Here is a 14,974-nt window from a genome sequence, read left to right as displayed (position 1 = left end):
AATTTAATGTGTCCAAAACAGAACTCATCTTTCCAACAAATCCCTGTCCTCCATGTCAAGGAAGCTGGGGAACTCTGGTATTATCCTCGACTCATCTCTCTCATTATAATAATGATGGCATTTGTTAAGCACCTACTATGTGACAAGCACTGTTCTAAGCACTGGGGTAGATACAGGGTAATTAGGTTGGACACACTTCTGGGTGCACATCGGGCTCACGACCTTAATCCCCATTTTACGGATGAGATAACTGAGGCACAGAGAAGTGAACCGACTTGCCCAAGATCACACAGCAGACATATGGCAGAGCCGGGATTAGAACCCAGGTCTTCTGACTCCCAAGCCCGTGCTCTTACCAATAGGTCATCCTGCTTCATTAAAACACATATTCAATCCACCACCAAATTCTGTCAATTCTAGCTTCAAAACATGGCTAAATACTACCTTTTGTCTCCATCCAAACTGCTACTATGCTGATATAAGCCTTTATTCTATCACACCTTGGCTACTATATCAAGTCTCCTCATTGACCGCCCTGTCTCCTGTCTCTCCCTGCTCCATTCTGCTGCTGGGATCACTTTTCTAAAACACATTTAGTCCTTGTTTCCCCTTTCCTCAGGACCTGCTAGTGGTTTCCTATCCATCTGGGCATCAAACAGAAACTCCTCATCATGGACTGTAAAGCACTTAATTATCTTGCTCTCATATATCTCACCTTTTGTATTTCCCACTACAACCCAGCATACTTACTTTCTTCCTTTAAAGCCAAGCTATTCACTATACCTCAATCTAACTTATCTCACCAATGATCACCGCACCCCCGCATCCTTCCTCTGGTCTGGAACTCCCTCCTGCTTCAATCCCTTTTTAAAAGTGAATCTCCTTCCCTGACTAAATCCCTCATTTCTCTACTCCCTCTCCCTTCTGCCTCATCCTTGTACATGGATTTGAAAATTTATTCATCCCACCCTCAGTCCCACAGCAGTTATGTACAAAGCTGTTATTTATTTTAATGTCCGTCACCCTTCTATACTTTAGGCTCATTGTGGCCAGGCAGCGTGCCTTCCAACTCTGTTGTATTCTCCAAAGTGGGTAGTAAAGTGCTCTAAAAACACATAGTAAGCACTCCATAAATATCACTGATCAATTTATTGAGCCATATTGCTCTCCTTTTCAATTTTTGACTACCCAGGACTGGGATCATCAATCGTATTTATTGAGCGCTTACAAAAGTTTGAGCTCTGCACACAGTAGGGATATAGCTAGACCTAAACTTTTGTTTATAAAATGCTTAGTATGTTCTTATGTAACACCTAACTAGCCAGCCCTCTCTATACAACCTGGATGTCTTATTGGAAGATAAAGATGAAGATGAACTCAACCGCATGAACTTCATATTTCAAAGATGATTTGCCAACCAGGGCTGGTTCCAATTTCTGTAGATTTTCTAGAGGATGATGTTGGTCAGTGACTGGCTTCCAGAAGACAATTCTTCGGCCTCTTTGCAGGCAAAAACTCTCTAAATTGAGGGATTGTGAAAATCTTGCCAACTAAGCGCACTTTGGCCTGCCTTCCTTTCCAAATTTCCTAACAAAAAGTTTGAAGAAAAGAAGTGCTGACTTATCAGGGTCAGGAACAACAGGAGGGGAGGGAAGTAAATTTATCTAAGCTTGAGGGGAGCTGATCCCTAAGTATCCCTCCCTCTGTGAGTTCAGATGGAGTATATTTGAGGGTTATAAAGAGGGTGAGTCAGGGGTCACATTACCAAAGGATTCCACTCTCAACTTTGTTTTGAATGACAATAAAAAACATCAGGCAAAATGCAATTTCCATCTCTCTCTCTCCCACAAACTGCTTTAATCAAGTTCCTTTTTAAACATAAGAACTTTCATCAAGAAATACATTTGAGTGGAATATCACAGAGCTTGAGATATCATTCAAGGACACACACACATATACACAAATGAGGGAAGGAATCTCCATTGTTATTAGCAAGCCAAATTTTCCACTAGCTAAAGTATTTAGCCCTACTGAAGTGAAATGGAATCTTCCAATCTTTTCAGTGACTATCATTCTCCCGCTTCTAGCTACGGGGCCTATTGGAAAGATCATGGACCTGGGAATCAGAAGACCTGGCTCTGTCACTTTCCTGCAATGTGACCGTTGGCAAGTCATTTAACTTATCTGTACCTCAATTTCCACATCTGGAGCTGTTGGGGAAGTAAACAGATAGCTTTAAAATGCCCCTGATGGAGGAGGGCCCTATTTCTAGGGCAACTAGCTCCCCAGGATTATAGCAGGATTGTGGGTAAAATACTAGAGACCTCAAGACAAGATCAAGTGAGACTTCCGGGCACTAACTGGAAATGTATGAGGTACCCAATTGGGATGTAAGTAGAGATGATCCACTGGGGCCAGCCCAGTGCAATTGGCACAATGACTGTACATATTCAGTGATAAAAATGATGGGCTTTTTTGGAGGGAGAGACTCATTTGGATGTCATAAAAAGCATATGTAACACACACGTCTGTGTAACAGATGTTGTGGATGGAGAAGGAAGTGGCCAACATCATTTCACCCTCTGGTTGCTACTCACACAAACTGTGGAGAATAAAATGTGAGCCAAAGTGCAAGACAGCAGGTTTTTCTATGGGATCTAGGTAATAATAATAATAATAATGATGGTATTTGTTAAGTGCTTACTATGTGCCAGGCACTGTCCTAAGCACTGGGGTGGATACAAGCAAATTGGGTTGGAAGGTACATGCACCCTGAGGTCTTGTTGCCTGGGTTTTGGATGATTTGTTTTTTAAGTCTTTCAGCAGAGGGTGCTCTGTCAGGGGACAAGTATCTGCCGGCGACCCGGGGAATAAATTCAGCTTTATCAATCAATAAATGGTTTTTATTGAGTGCTTACTATGTGCAGAGCACTGTTCTATGCACTTGGGAGAGTACAATAGAATTAGTGGACATTCTCTCTGCCCACAATGGGCTTACCATCTAGAGGGAGTAGAGCTTATGAGAAAATGGGCATTGCTTACTGATGCTGCTGTCACTTGTGAGAAGGAAATAGGAGAAGAAGTCACAGGGGGGTCTGTCTCTGTGCTTAGTATGGTGCTTGGCACATAGTAACCTCATATCAAATACTATTCATTCATTCATTCATTCAATCATATTTATTGAGCACTTACTGTGTGCAGAGCACTGTACTAAGTGCTTGGGAAGTACAAGTTGGCAACACATACTGACGGTCCCTACCCAACAGTGGGCTCACAGTCTAGAAGGGGGAGACAGACAACAAAACAAAACATATTAACAAAATAAAATAAATAGAATAAATATGTACAAATAAAATAAATAGAATAAATATGTACAAATAAATAAATAAATAAATAGAGTAATAAATACGTACAAACATATATACATATATACAGGTGCTGTGGAGAGGGGAAGGAGGTAAGGCGGTGGGGAGAAGGAGGAGAGGAAGGAGGGGGCTCCGTCTGGGAAGGCCTCCTGAAGGAGGTGAGCTCTCAGTAGGGCTTTGAAGGAAGGAAGAGAGCTAGCTTGGCGGATGTGCAGAGGGAGGGCATTTCAGGCCAGGGGGATGACGTGGGCCGGGGGTTGATGGTGGGACAGGCGGGAATGAGGCACAGTGAGGCGATTAGTGGCAGAGGAGTGGAGGGTGCAGGCTGGGCTGAAGAAGGAGAGAAGGAAGGTGAGGTAGGAGGGGGCGAGGTGATGGACAGCCTTGAAGCCGAGGGTGAGGAGTACTAATAGTAATAACTGTGATACGTGTTAAGGGTTTACTCTGTGCCAAGCACTTTACTGAGCCCTGGATTAGCTACAAGGTAATTAGGTTGGACACAGTCTTTGACCCACATGGGGCTCACAGTCTAAATATAAGGGAGAAGAGGTAGTTAATCTCTGTTTTCTACTTATTTTATTTTGTTAATATGTTTTGCTTTGTTCTCTGTCTCCCCCTTCTAGACTGTGAGCCCACTGTTGGGTAGGGACAGTCTCTATATTTTGCCAACTTGTACTTCCCAAGCGCTTAGTACAGTGCTCTGCACACAGTAAGCGCTCAATAAATATGATTGAATGTTTTACTGATGAGGAAACTGAGCCACAGAGTAGTTAAGTGACTTGCCCGAGGTCACACAGCAGGCAAGTGATGGAGCTGAGATTAGAACCTAGTTCTCCTGACTTCCAGTCCTATGCTCTTTCCCCTAAGCCAGGACGCTTGCTTGGACAATGGCACTGATGTTATATTTTTTTCCATTTCAAATGACATTATTTCAGAACAAAGAATAAGACAATCCTTAAAAAAATCAATTTAAAGTAAAAAATAATGATAATAATGATAGCATTTATTAAGCACTTACTATGTGCAAAGCACTGTTCTAAGTGCAGTAAAAAGAGAATCTACCACAAAGGTCCACCATAATGAAGGAATTTCACATGGTGAAAGCATCTAGAAAAGTATCTATTACCTGCTTCCTAAGAAGTAGTAAGGTATTAAGGCACAGGATTCTTCCAAGTGCTTTTATTCAACATTTCTACTTCATTGTTCAAAGCGCAAAGTACAGTAAATATCCATTCTTTAGTACTTCTTGACACAAACCACCCCCATGTCTAATTCCAACCTGTATATATTTTTTTAGTGGTATATGTTAAGCGCTTACTATGGACCAGGCACTGTACTAAGCACTGGGATACATACAAGCTAATCAGGTTGGACACAGTCCCTGTCCCGCAGAGGACTCACAGTCTGAATCTCTGTTTTACAGATGAGGCTCTTTCCCAACACTTAGTACAGTGTTCTTCACACAGTAAGCGGTTAATAGATATCATGACTACCATTTTACATATCCTTTATGGGAAGCTATTTGCTGAACTGGAATGATCAGCACAAACAACGGGATGGCAAAGGACAATTGCCTATGGATTTAGAATTGGAAGGTCTTACCTCGCACGACAAGGTCAGCCGATGCTGAGGAATTGTCAACAATCGTCTGTGCGGTACAGGTGTATCTTCCAGCATGTTTCAGCTGTGCATTTTTAATGATCAATTCACCATTGGCATCTATCTGTTAGCAAAAATAGCATCAGGTACAGCCGTGATTATTTTTTATTTTCAAATAACAGATAATAGAGTACAAAAGAACCACTGTCCTCGAAAAACTCCTTCACTGTGATTCCCCTCACGGGTACGAAGGTGAAAATTATTAAAGTCTATTATCATTGGCATGCATTTTATATATTCAAAAGCAATGGCTTCCTCGTATTTTTCTTAAAGACCTATTGTCGTTTAATTATTGCAGGCCTACCTCATGGGACTGCTGTCAGGATAGAATGAGATATTTGGCATGACAGCACTTGGGAAAATAGGTATACAAATGCAAGGTAACAGTCAAGTTATTATTATGCCTAAATGTTAGAGCCTCCTGAAGGGACTAAGGACTTTCCTTTCATACTGTCATCTCTTCACACATAAAACTCTACAAGACACGTGATTAAAACCTGATTTACAATTTTCAATAAAGGGAAATAAACTTGATGTTTTCATTAGATGACCAACATGACCCAACTAAGAAGGTGCTATAAATGTAGCTTTATAGTACACATTAGGGTTCTTGCATTTGCCACATGTAAATTACACATATTCTGAATTCCTATAAACCCCAAGGCATTTTTCTAGAAATCCAAGAGGGATTGAATGATGAAATAGCATAATCAGAGAAGTTACAATGGAATCTGTTCTGGATATTTGGAAACTTTATGTGAGGTAGCTTAAATCGCTTAAATCTCCCCTATCAGGGTCGGACTTGGAGAGTTTTCCAGTACTCTACCAGTCTTGGCTAGGCTAGGGAGAGTAAAGCAGAGACATACCCATTCCATTCCTAGCTTGGCCAGTGGCTAACAAGTGGAAGGCAATCTGCTACAAGATAAAACTCACCCATGCTGGTCACCAGCAGGATGGGAGAGAGTCAAGGACAGAGACTCAGGTTTACTGCGCAGAAGGAGGCAATGGTAAACTACTTCTATATTTTTACCAAGAAAACTCTGTGGCTACAGTACCAGAACAATGGCAGATGGAGAGCAGGGTGTTCTGGGAGAGATTTGTCCCTGGTGTCACTATGGGTCAGAAACGACTCGATGGCATTTAAGACAGGACCAGCTTAAATCTAGTGATTTTTTTTATGGTTATTTGTTAAGTGCTTACTCTGCACCCAGTGCTGTGCTAAGCACTGGGATTGACACAAGCTTATCAGGTTGGACATAGTCCTTTGTTCCACATGGGGCTCACAGTCTTAACCCCCATTTTTCATATGAGGTAACTGAGGCACAGAGAAGTTAAATGACTTGCCCGAGGTCACACAGCAGACAAATGTCAGAGACGTGATTGGAACTCAGGTCCTTCTGACTCCCAGGCTTGTGTTCTATCTATACATTAGGGAACACTGCATCTCTGAATGAAGAGATGGAGAGGAGAATCTCAGGGACGGAGAAACTGTGTTCTCCCCTCAGCTTTGTATGACTGAATCACAATCAGTTTGGGTCTCAGTTTTTCCAGTTTGTAAACTCAGATGAGTAATTTGTATCCTTTTCCTTGGTGGGATGCAGCACAGATAAATCATACTCCCTCTAGACTGTAACTGTGGGCAGTGAGTGTGTCGACCAACTCTGTTAAATCATACTCTTCCAAATACTTAGTACAGTGCTCTGTACACAGTAAGTGCTCACTATCTTTGATTTTGAACAAGGAAAAGTTCCTTTTAGAATTCTGAACAAATGGTACTCTTGATTTGTGGCATCATTGCATTGACAAATGATGGTACAATCACATATAAATAATCGTGCATCATCTGAATATATACATAAGGATAAAAATGACAATAATTCACAGGGTGAAAGTGTCTATAAAAGGACTTATCACCTATTTATTAAATTATAAGGTAAAGTATTAGGGCATATAATTCTTCAAAGTGTTTTTTATTAAACAAGGCAGCTGTTAGTATTCATCAAATACTCTTTCAACCAAGTTGAAATGTTGAAATAAAATGAGTTGAAATGAAAGTTGAAATGTTATAAAAAATTAACAACTAAAAAGATATCCATCCACACTGCAGTAATAGCATTTTTCTCTTCCAATTTATTCCAGAGTTTTCATTTATTACATTTTGTTTTGCCAAAACTATTTTTCTGTAAATATCCTTACTGAGAAAATAACCTCAACCATTAAAATTAGAGTAAAACAAACCACTGAAATTTGTAACTCTTCTAAATAGAAAGAAAAATTATTATCCTGTTCTTAGACAAGAAGAGTATGAAATCATTTTGCTTTGAGATTAGTATGCACATTTTGAGATAATTTCTTAAAATCATTCAAAGGCCTTTGAGCATAATCTCTCATAGCACTTTTCAGTAAAAATGGGATGCTTAATAATGGATAAAAGGATTTTTTAAGCAACAGTTCTTGAACTCTACTTTTTTGACAGCATTAAGGCAGGCTAATTAGAACTGCATACAATCTTGTCAAGTGACCCATTTTAAGTGCTTGTTTCACTGAGGGTAGCAAAGTAGATTCTTCAATAACATATGTTTTCAGTACACAATTTGGATTGAATGCTATTGTGGAAATAGGGAACATAATTCTGACAAAGTGTGTTTTCCTGGATACAATGTTGATGCAGTCTAGAAAAAAATGGTTTTACACAAATGTGGTACATGAGGATGACAATGCAGTGTGAGACGCAGCATGGCTCAGTGGAAAGAAAGTGGGCTTTGGAGTCAGAGGTCATGGGTTCAAATCCCAACTCTGCCAATTGTCAGCTGTGTGACTTTGGGCAAGTCACTTCACTTCTCTGTGCCTCAGTTACCTCATCTGTAAAATGGGGATTAAGACTGTGAGCCCCTCGTGGGACAACCTGATCACCCTGTAACCTCCCCAGTGCTTAGAAGAGTGCTTTGCACATAGTAAGCACTTAGTAAATGTCCTTATCATTATTATTATTATTATATTTAAATGAATGCTAATTTCTTCAGGAATACAACCCCCATATTAGAGAACTGAATTGACATGTTTAAGATACACAATTTATATCACTATGTATTGATCCCCAGTCAGTCAGTGTTATTTCTTGAACCATGACTGTGTGCAGAAGACTGTACTAAGCACTTCAAAGAACACATATACGGCACCACCATCCTTCCTCTCTCACAAGCCCAAAATTTTGGAGTTATCCTTAACATCTCTCTCTCATTCAACCCACACATTCATGCCATCACCTTCACAACATGGCTAAAATCCAATGTTTCTTCTCCATCCAAACTGCTACCACTTTAATCCAAGTACTTATCCTATCCCACTTTGATTCCTAGATCATCCTCCTTACTGACTCCTCTGCCTCCTGTCTCTCTCCACTCCAGTCCATACTTCACTCTGCTGCCTGGATCATTCTTCTACAAACATGTCCAGACTACATTTCCCTACTTCTCAAGAATCTCCAGAGGTTGCCCATCCATCACTGCATCAAACAGAGTACTCCCCATCATTGACTTCAAAGCAATCAATCACCTTGCCCCTTCCCATCTCACCTCACTACTCTCCTACTACAACCCAGTCCACACACTTTCCTCCTCTAATGCCAATTTTCTCATTGTACCTCCACCTAATCTATCTTGTCGCTGACCTCTTGCCCATGACCTGCCTCTGGCTTGTAATACCCTCCTTCTTCGTGATCTTACAGACAATTACTCTCTCCCAATTCAAAGCTTTATTGAAGGCACACCTCCTCCAAGAGGCCTTCCTTGTTGCCCTAAGCCCGCCACTCCTCTTATTCCACTCCCTTCTGAGTCACCTTGACTTGCTCCCTTTATTCATCCCCCCTTCCCAGCCCTACAGCACTTATATACATAGCTGTAATTTTATTTATTTATATTAATGTCTGTCTCCCTTTCTACACTGTAAGCTCATTGTGGGCAAGGAATGTGTGTACTATATTGCTATATTGTATTCTCCTAAGCACTTAGTACAGTGCTCTGCAAACAGTAAGCACTCAATACAATTGACTTATTGACTGATTACAACAGAGTTGATAGACATGCTTCCTGACCACAGGAGCTTATAATTTAGAAAGGGAGACAGGCATTAAAACAAGTTACTGATGTGTACTGCATCAGCATCCTTTCTTATCTCCCAGCCTACCGTCTCTCCCCGCTGCAGTCTATACTTCACTCTGTTTCTCAGATTATCTTTCTACTGAAACATTCAGGGCATGTCACCCCACTCCTCAAAAATCTCCTGTGGATACCTATCAACCTCCGTAAAAAGGAAAAACTCCTCACTACTGGCTTCAAAACTTTCCACCACCTTGCCCCTTCTTACTTCACCTCTGGTCTCTCCTTCTACATCCCAGCCCACACACTCCGCTCCTCTGGTACTAACCTCCTCACTGTGCCTCGTTCTTGCCTGTCCTGCCGTCGACCTCTGGCCCACATTCTACCTCTGGCTTGGAATGCCCTCCCTCCTCAAATCTGCCGAACTAGCACACTTCCCCACTTCAAAGCCCTACTGAAAGCTCACCTCCTCCAGGAGGCCTTCCCAGACTAAGCCCCCCTTTTCCTCTGCTGCCCCTCCCCATCGCCCCAATTCACTCCCTTTGCTTTACCCCCTCCCTGCCCCACAGCACTTGTGTATATATGTACATATCTATAATTCTAATTTGATTTATTTTTATTGATGATGTGTATATATCTATAATTCTATTTATTTATAATGATGCTACTGATGCCTGTTTATTTGTTTTGATGTCTGCCTCCCCCCTTCTAGACTGTGAACCTGTTGTGGGCAGGGATTGTCTATATTTGTTACTAAATTGTACTTCCCAAGTGCTTAGTCCAGTGCTCCGCACACAGTAATTTCTCAATAAATACGACTGAATGAATGAGTACATAAGGCCTGTGGGGGTGAGGTGAATATCCAATACTTAAAGGGTACAGATCCAAAGTGCATAGGAAACAGAAGGGAGAGGGGGCAGGGGAAATGAGAGCTTAGATGGGGAAGGCCTCTTCGAAGGGATGTCATTATAGTAAATTTTTGAATGTGGGGAGGGTAGTGGTCTGTTATATATTAAGTAAGTGGGAGTTACAGGTCAGAGCTGAGCAATGGTTGAGGGGTCGGCAGTGAGATAGTTGAGACGGAAGCATAGTAGGTTGACCTTTTACAGGAGCGAAGTGGATGTGCTGGATTGTGGTAAGAAATCAGTAAGATAAGATAGGAGGGGGCAAGGTGAACTAGTGCTTTAAAGTTAATGTAAGGAGCAAGTGGATGAGCAAACACTGGAGGTTCTGAGGAGTGAGGAAACACAGATTAAACTATTTTTAAAAAAATTATCCAGGCAGCAGAGTAAAGTATGGACTACAGCAGAGAGGGACAAGAGGCAGGGAGTTCTGCCAGGATCCTGATGAGGTAGTCAAGGCAAGTGTAGTATCAATTTGGGTGGAGAGGAAAGCATGGATTTTAGCAATGTTATGAGGGTAGAACCTACAGGATTAGGTGATAGATTGAATATATGGGTTAAATGAGAGAGATGAGTTGAGGATAACACCAAGTTACGGACTTGTGAGAGAAGGGGAATGGTGATACTGCCTACAGTAATGGGAAAGTCATGGGGAGGACAGTGTTTGGGTGGAAAGATGAGGGCATGTGTTAAGTTTCAGATGTCCTGAAGACAGGAGGAAATGCAAGACTGCAGAGAGGAAGAGAGATCAGGGCTGGAGACGTAGATTTGGGCATTACCCGCACAGGAGGTAGTTGAAGCCATGGGAGTGAACAAATTCTCCAAGGGAGTGGGCGTAGGTGGAGAACAGAAGGGGAACTGAGCCTTGAGGAACTTCCACAGTTAGAGGGTGGGAGGCAGAGTAGCATGCAAAAGAGACTGAGTAGAAGTAGTGAGAAAGATAGAAGAATCAGGAGAGGATGGTGCCAGTGAAGCCAAGGTTAGATAAGGTTTCCAAGAGAAGGGAGTGGTCCACGCTGTTGAATTCAGCTGAGAAGTCGAGGAGGATCAGGCTGGAGTAGACACCAGACTCCAGAGAGCAGGGGGAAGGAGACTGGGTACCCACTGCCACGACTCTGAGCTCCAGGGAGTCGGAAGGAAAGGAAGCACGTGGGAAAGGACAGATGGAACTCTGGCTCCTGCTCCACTCCAGAATGCATGGGGTGGAGAAAGAGGGAGTCAAGAGGAGCTGGAACCAGAGCATTGCTCTCCAAGGAGAGGGGCCAGGGGCACTAGTCCCATGGCAGCAGCAATTTAAGCTTTTCTACATGTGTGCCCACCCACACCCCAGACCCAGGCCTATCCTCCCCACATCCCCAATGCAGCCATAGCACACCCACAACCCTCGTGTAAGGCAAGCCCCCTCTGCCCTCCCACTCCCGTCCTTAATAATAATTATTATTATAATAAGGATTGTGGGATTTGTCCTTATTACGTTCCAGACACTGTTCTAAGTGCTGGGGTGGATGGAAACAAATCAGGTTGGACACAGTTCCTATCCCACATCGTGGGGCTCACAGTCTCATCCCCACTTTACAGATGAGGTTACTGAGGCACAGAGAATTGAAGAGACTTGTCCAAGGTCACACAGCAGGCATGTAGCAGAGCCAGGATTAGAATCCAGGTCCTTCTGACTTCCAGGCCAATGCTCTATCCAAAAAGCCACACTGCTTCTCCGGTAGGGTCCCAGGTTAGGCATCAGATTTGTACTCACCCTACTTAAGTGATCCCACAGGACTGCTAAAAGCACAATTCTTTGAGACCCATTTTACTGTAACCTATTTAACATGACTTTGGACATCACCAATTCTTCTGATGCCATTCTCATTATCTATTTCCAGGTAGTAATTCAACCTTTCATGATGAAATTGTGCATCCTACACTCCCACTAATCAATAATAAGAAAAATTAGAATAATAATAGTGTTTCAAGTGCTTAGGACAGTGCTATGTACACAGTAAATGCTCAAGAGATACCACTGATTAATTGTTTGTTAAACACTTGTTATGTGAAGCAGCATGGAGTAGTGGATAGGGCACAGGCCTAGGAGTCAGGGGGTCATGGGTTTTAATCTCAGCTCTGCCACATGTCTGCTGTGTGGCCTTGGGCAAGTTACTTCACTTCTCGGGGCCTCAGTGACCTCATCTGTAAAATGGGGATAAGAGCATAAACCCCATGAGGGATGGGGACTCTGTCCAACCAGATTTACTTGCATTTAACAGCAATCAGAACACTGCTTGGTACATAGTAAGTGCTTAACCATAATTATTAATTATTATCACTGTGTTCCAAGCACCAGAATAGATACAAGACAATCAGATCAGACACATTCCCTGTCCTACATAGGGCTCACAGTCCAAAGGGAGGGAGAGCAGGTATTTGATTCCCATTTTTCAGGTGAAGAAACTGAGGCACAGAAAGGTTAAGTGAGTTGCTTCAATCACCTAGCAGGTACGGGGCACAGATGGAATTAGAACCCAGACTTCCTGACTCTTAGTCCAGTGCTTTTTCCAAAAGGCCACAACAGCTTCTCTGATTTCAGTGCATTCACAGAATTCTAGACTTGCAAAAAATAAATGCCTATTAAATGTAGCTAATTATCTGTATTGGTACCAACTATCTAATTTTACATCAATGAGCTGAGTAAATTAGTAGGAACATTTTAAAATCTCTGACAATATGGTGATAATCCTCTTCTTGATAATAATGTTAATCTCAAAAATGTTCTTATTATTGGTCAACTTCTGTTATCTGATGTTATTTCTCCCTCTGAGCAACAAAAGACTTGGATAAAAAATACAGCATAATCTCCTTATTATGTGAGCAGATCTTTTTTTTTCCTGAGAAGAATTATACCATGAGTTTATGAATATTTCAAATTGTGTAATTAAAGATCATAAAAATCCCAACCTTAAGATTTTTATTATAATTCATCATGATTGAAAATTCTACTTCTCTGGTTTGAACTCTTTCAAATTTCTGATGCTTGGTTTGTTCTTCAAAAGTGTAAATGGCTAAGCTATTTTTTTTTCAAAAATTAACTTTGACAAAGGATATTAATATTTATGTGTTCTTTTGCAGATATTCCAATAGCATTGCAAAGATTCCTAGTGGAATATGTTAACTTTGGTAACTTTCTTGGACACTGTGCTCTGTGTCTAGAAACAGCTCAGCTCAGTTCTCCAACGCAGAAAAAGAAGACCTTTATGAGTAAGATTTTTCTGAATCACAGTTTTCATGGACAGGGCCAAAGGCTTTGCTACCTCAGAAGAAACCCAGGTTCTCGGCAGCAGAAAGAACGCTTACAAAGCAAGTAAAGATCATGGGCATCAGCATATTTTAGCCACAAATTAGATATGAATGCTGTAGATATTTTTACTTGAAAACCACAGTTTGGCTGAGCAGCAGAATGCCTCCCTTCATATGGGGATAGTTGAATCCCACACTGGAAATTGTGATAGCAAAGCTCAGAGATGGTCCAAAGTGTATATGTGGTTCACCACTTAAAAATTTCCCAAGTTTAAAGCAAAAGACTTTCATCATGTGAAGCCCTCTACTTATCCTCTACAACTGAAATATCATTCCAAAGCCCAAATGAATCCAACAAGTTCTTAAGCTCTCTATTAACAAGTCTTAAAGTCTGAATGCACAGTTGGCCCTCTTGTGATCAATTAGCTAAATCTGGGCATTGAATTATACTGAAATGTGCCCTAAGGCTTATGTAAATCCTATAACAGACTCGATAAAGACAACAAAAAAGAACGAGTTAACCACCACTTTTCATTGCTTCAAGGTTGGATTCAAAAGGAACAGCCAGAGAAATGTCTGGAAACTAAGACCCCGCTGGTGCCAGTAAAGCTTCAGAAACCACAAATTTTAAGCAAATTGTAGGTGAATTTCCATTAGGCACTGACCTATGTGGTTAGGAGGTGAAGGAAATGAAACATATATTTGCAGCCATCGAAATAAGAACATATGCAGAACTGAAATCCAGCAGGGGTCCGAAATGAAGAAGAATAAACACCTCCCTCCTTCCTGGGATGTGGTGCTTATGGGAGAATTCTAAGAGTCCCTACTGCCAGGAGCTCTTTGGTTTTCTTTGGCTCATGATATGAGAGGTTGTGTTCGAAGGGCAGGGTGTGGCCTAAAGAAGCCAGGACGGCATTGTTGAGTTTGGATCAGGAAATGAAACACTTTGTTGGCCTGCGGGTTCTTTTGAACCATCTTAATGCTTTGCTCTTGTTCCCCAGACATTTTGATTCTTAGTTCGCAAGAGTCCAACTCTTCTATCTGCCGCTTCCAAGGCTGCAGCAATAAGTACTCAAGAGCGAAGAAGGAAACATCCAGCTTGTTTTAGTCTTCCCTTCTTTGTTGTTTGAAGCAGACATAGGCCTGCTTCAAATAATGAGCCACTGACTATGGCCCTTGTGCTGGTAAGAAGGGACCAGGAAGGAAAGATTGCCACCCTCCTTCAATCGATCAATCAATCAATAATATTTATTGAGCACTTACTGTGTGAGGAGCACCGTACTAAGCGCTCGGAAGAATATAAGGATAACAGATTTGGTAGGTATGTACCCTACCCATTAGGAGTTTACAGTCTAGAGGGGAAGAAAGACTTTAAAATAAACTACGGATATGTGCATAAGTCCTGTGAAGCCAAGGATAGGGTGAATAAAGGGCACAAATCCAAAGGCCAGGGCAATGCAGAAGGGAGAAAGAGTAGGAGAAATGAGGGCTTTGGTGGGGAAGGCCTCTTGGAGGAGACATAGGTCTCACGTAGGAGATGTATGTCTTCTCTAAAGGTTACAGAAGATTCTACTCCACTCTTCCTCCTCTATCAAGAACATTTCAGCCTGTCTTACCTTCCAACAACATCATCTCAAAACCTCACTCACCATCCCATTCCATT

The 14,974-nt window shown here is 41.7% G+C and overlaps 1 protein-coding gene across 5 annotated transcripts in view; it reads right to left on the bottom strand.

The window, feature by feature from the left end:
• CNTN1 (contactin 1) overlaps positions 1–14,974 on the bottom strand; it is a 520,093-nt gene that overhangs the window by 129,654 nt on the left and 375,465 nt on the right. For all 5 annotated transcript variants that reach the window (XM_038769914.1, XM_038769941.1, XM_038769948.1 and 2 more), the window contains one exon: positions 4,968–5,088. In XM_038769914.1, coding sequence (XP_038625842.1) covers positions 4,968–5,088 — 121 coding nt within the window. The remainder of the gene's footprint in view (positions 1–4,967; positions 5,089–14,974) is intronic.

This window comes from Tachyglossus aculeatus, chromosome 2 (assembly GCF_015852505.1).
Source record: "Tachyglossus aculeatus isolate mTacAcu1 chromosome 2, mTacAcu1.pri, whole genome shotgun sequence".
In the NCBI taxonomy this organism is placed as follows: domain Eukaryota; kingdom Metazoa; phylum Chordata; class Mammalia; order Monotremata; family Tachyglossidae; genus Tachyglossus; species Tachyglossus aculeatus.
Note: the sequence above shows the minus strand (reverse complement) of the source record. Positions and strands in the feature narration are given on the sequence as shown.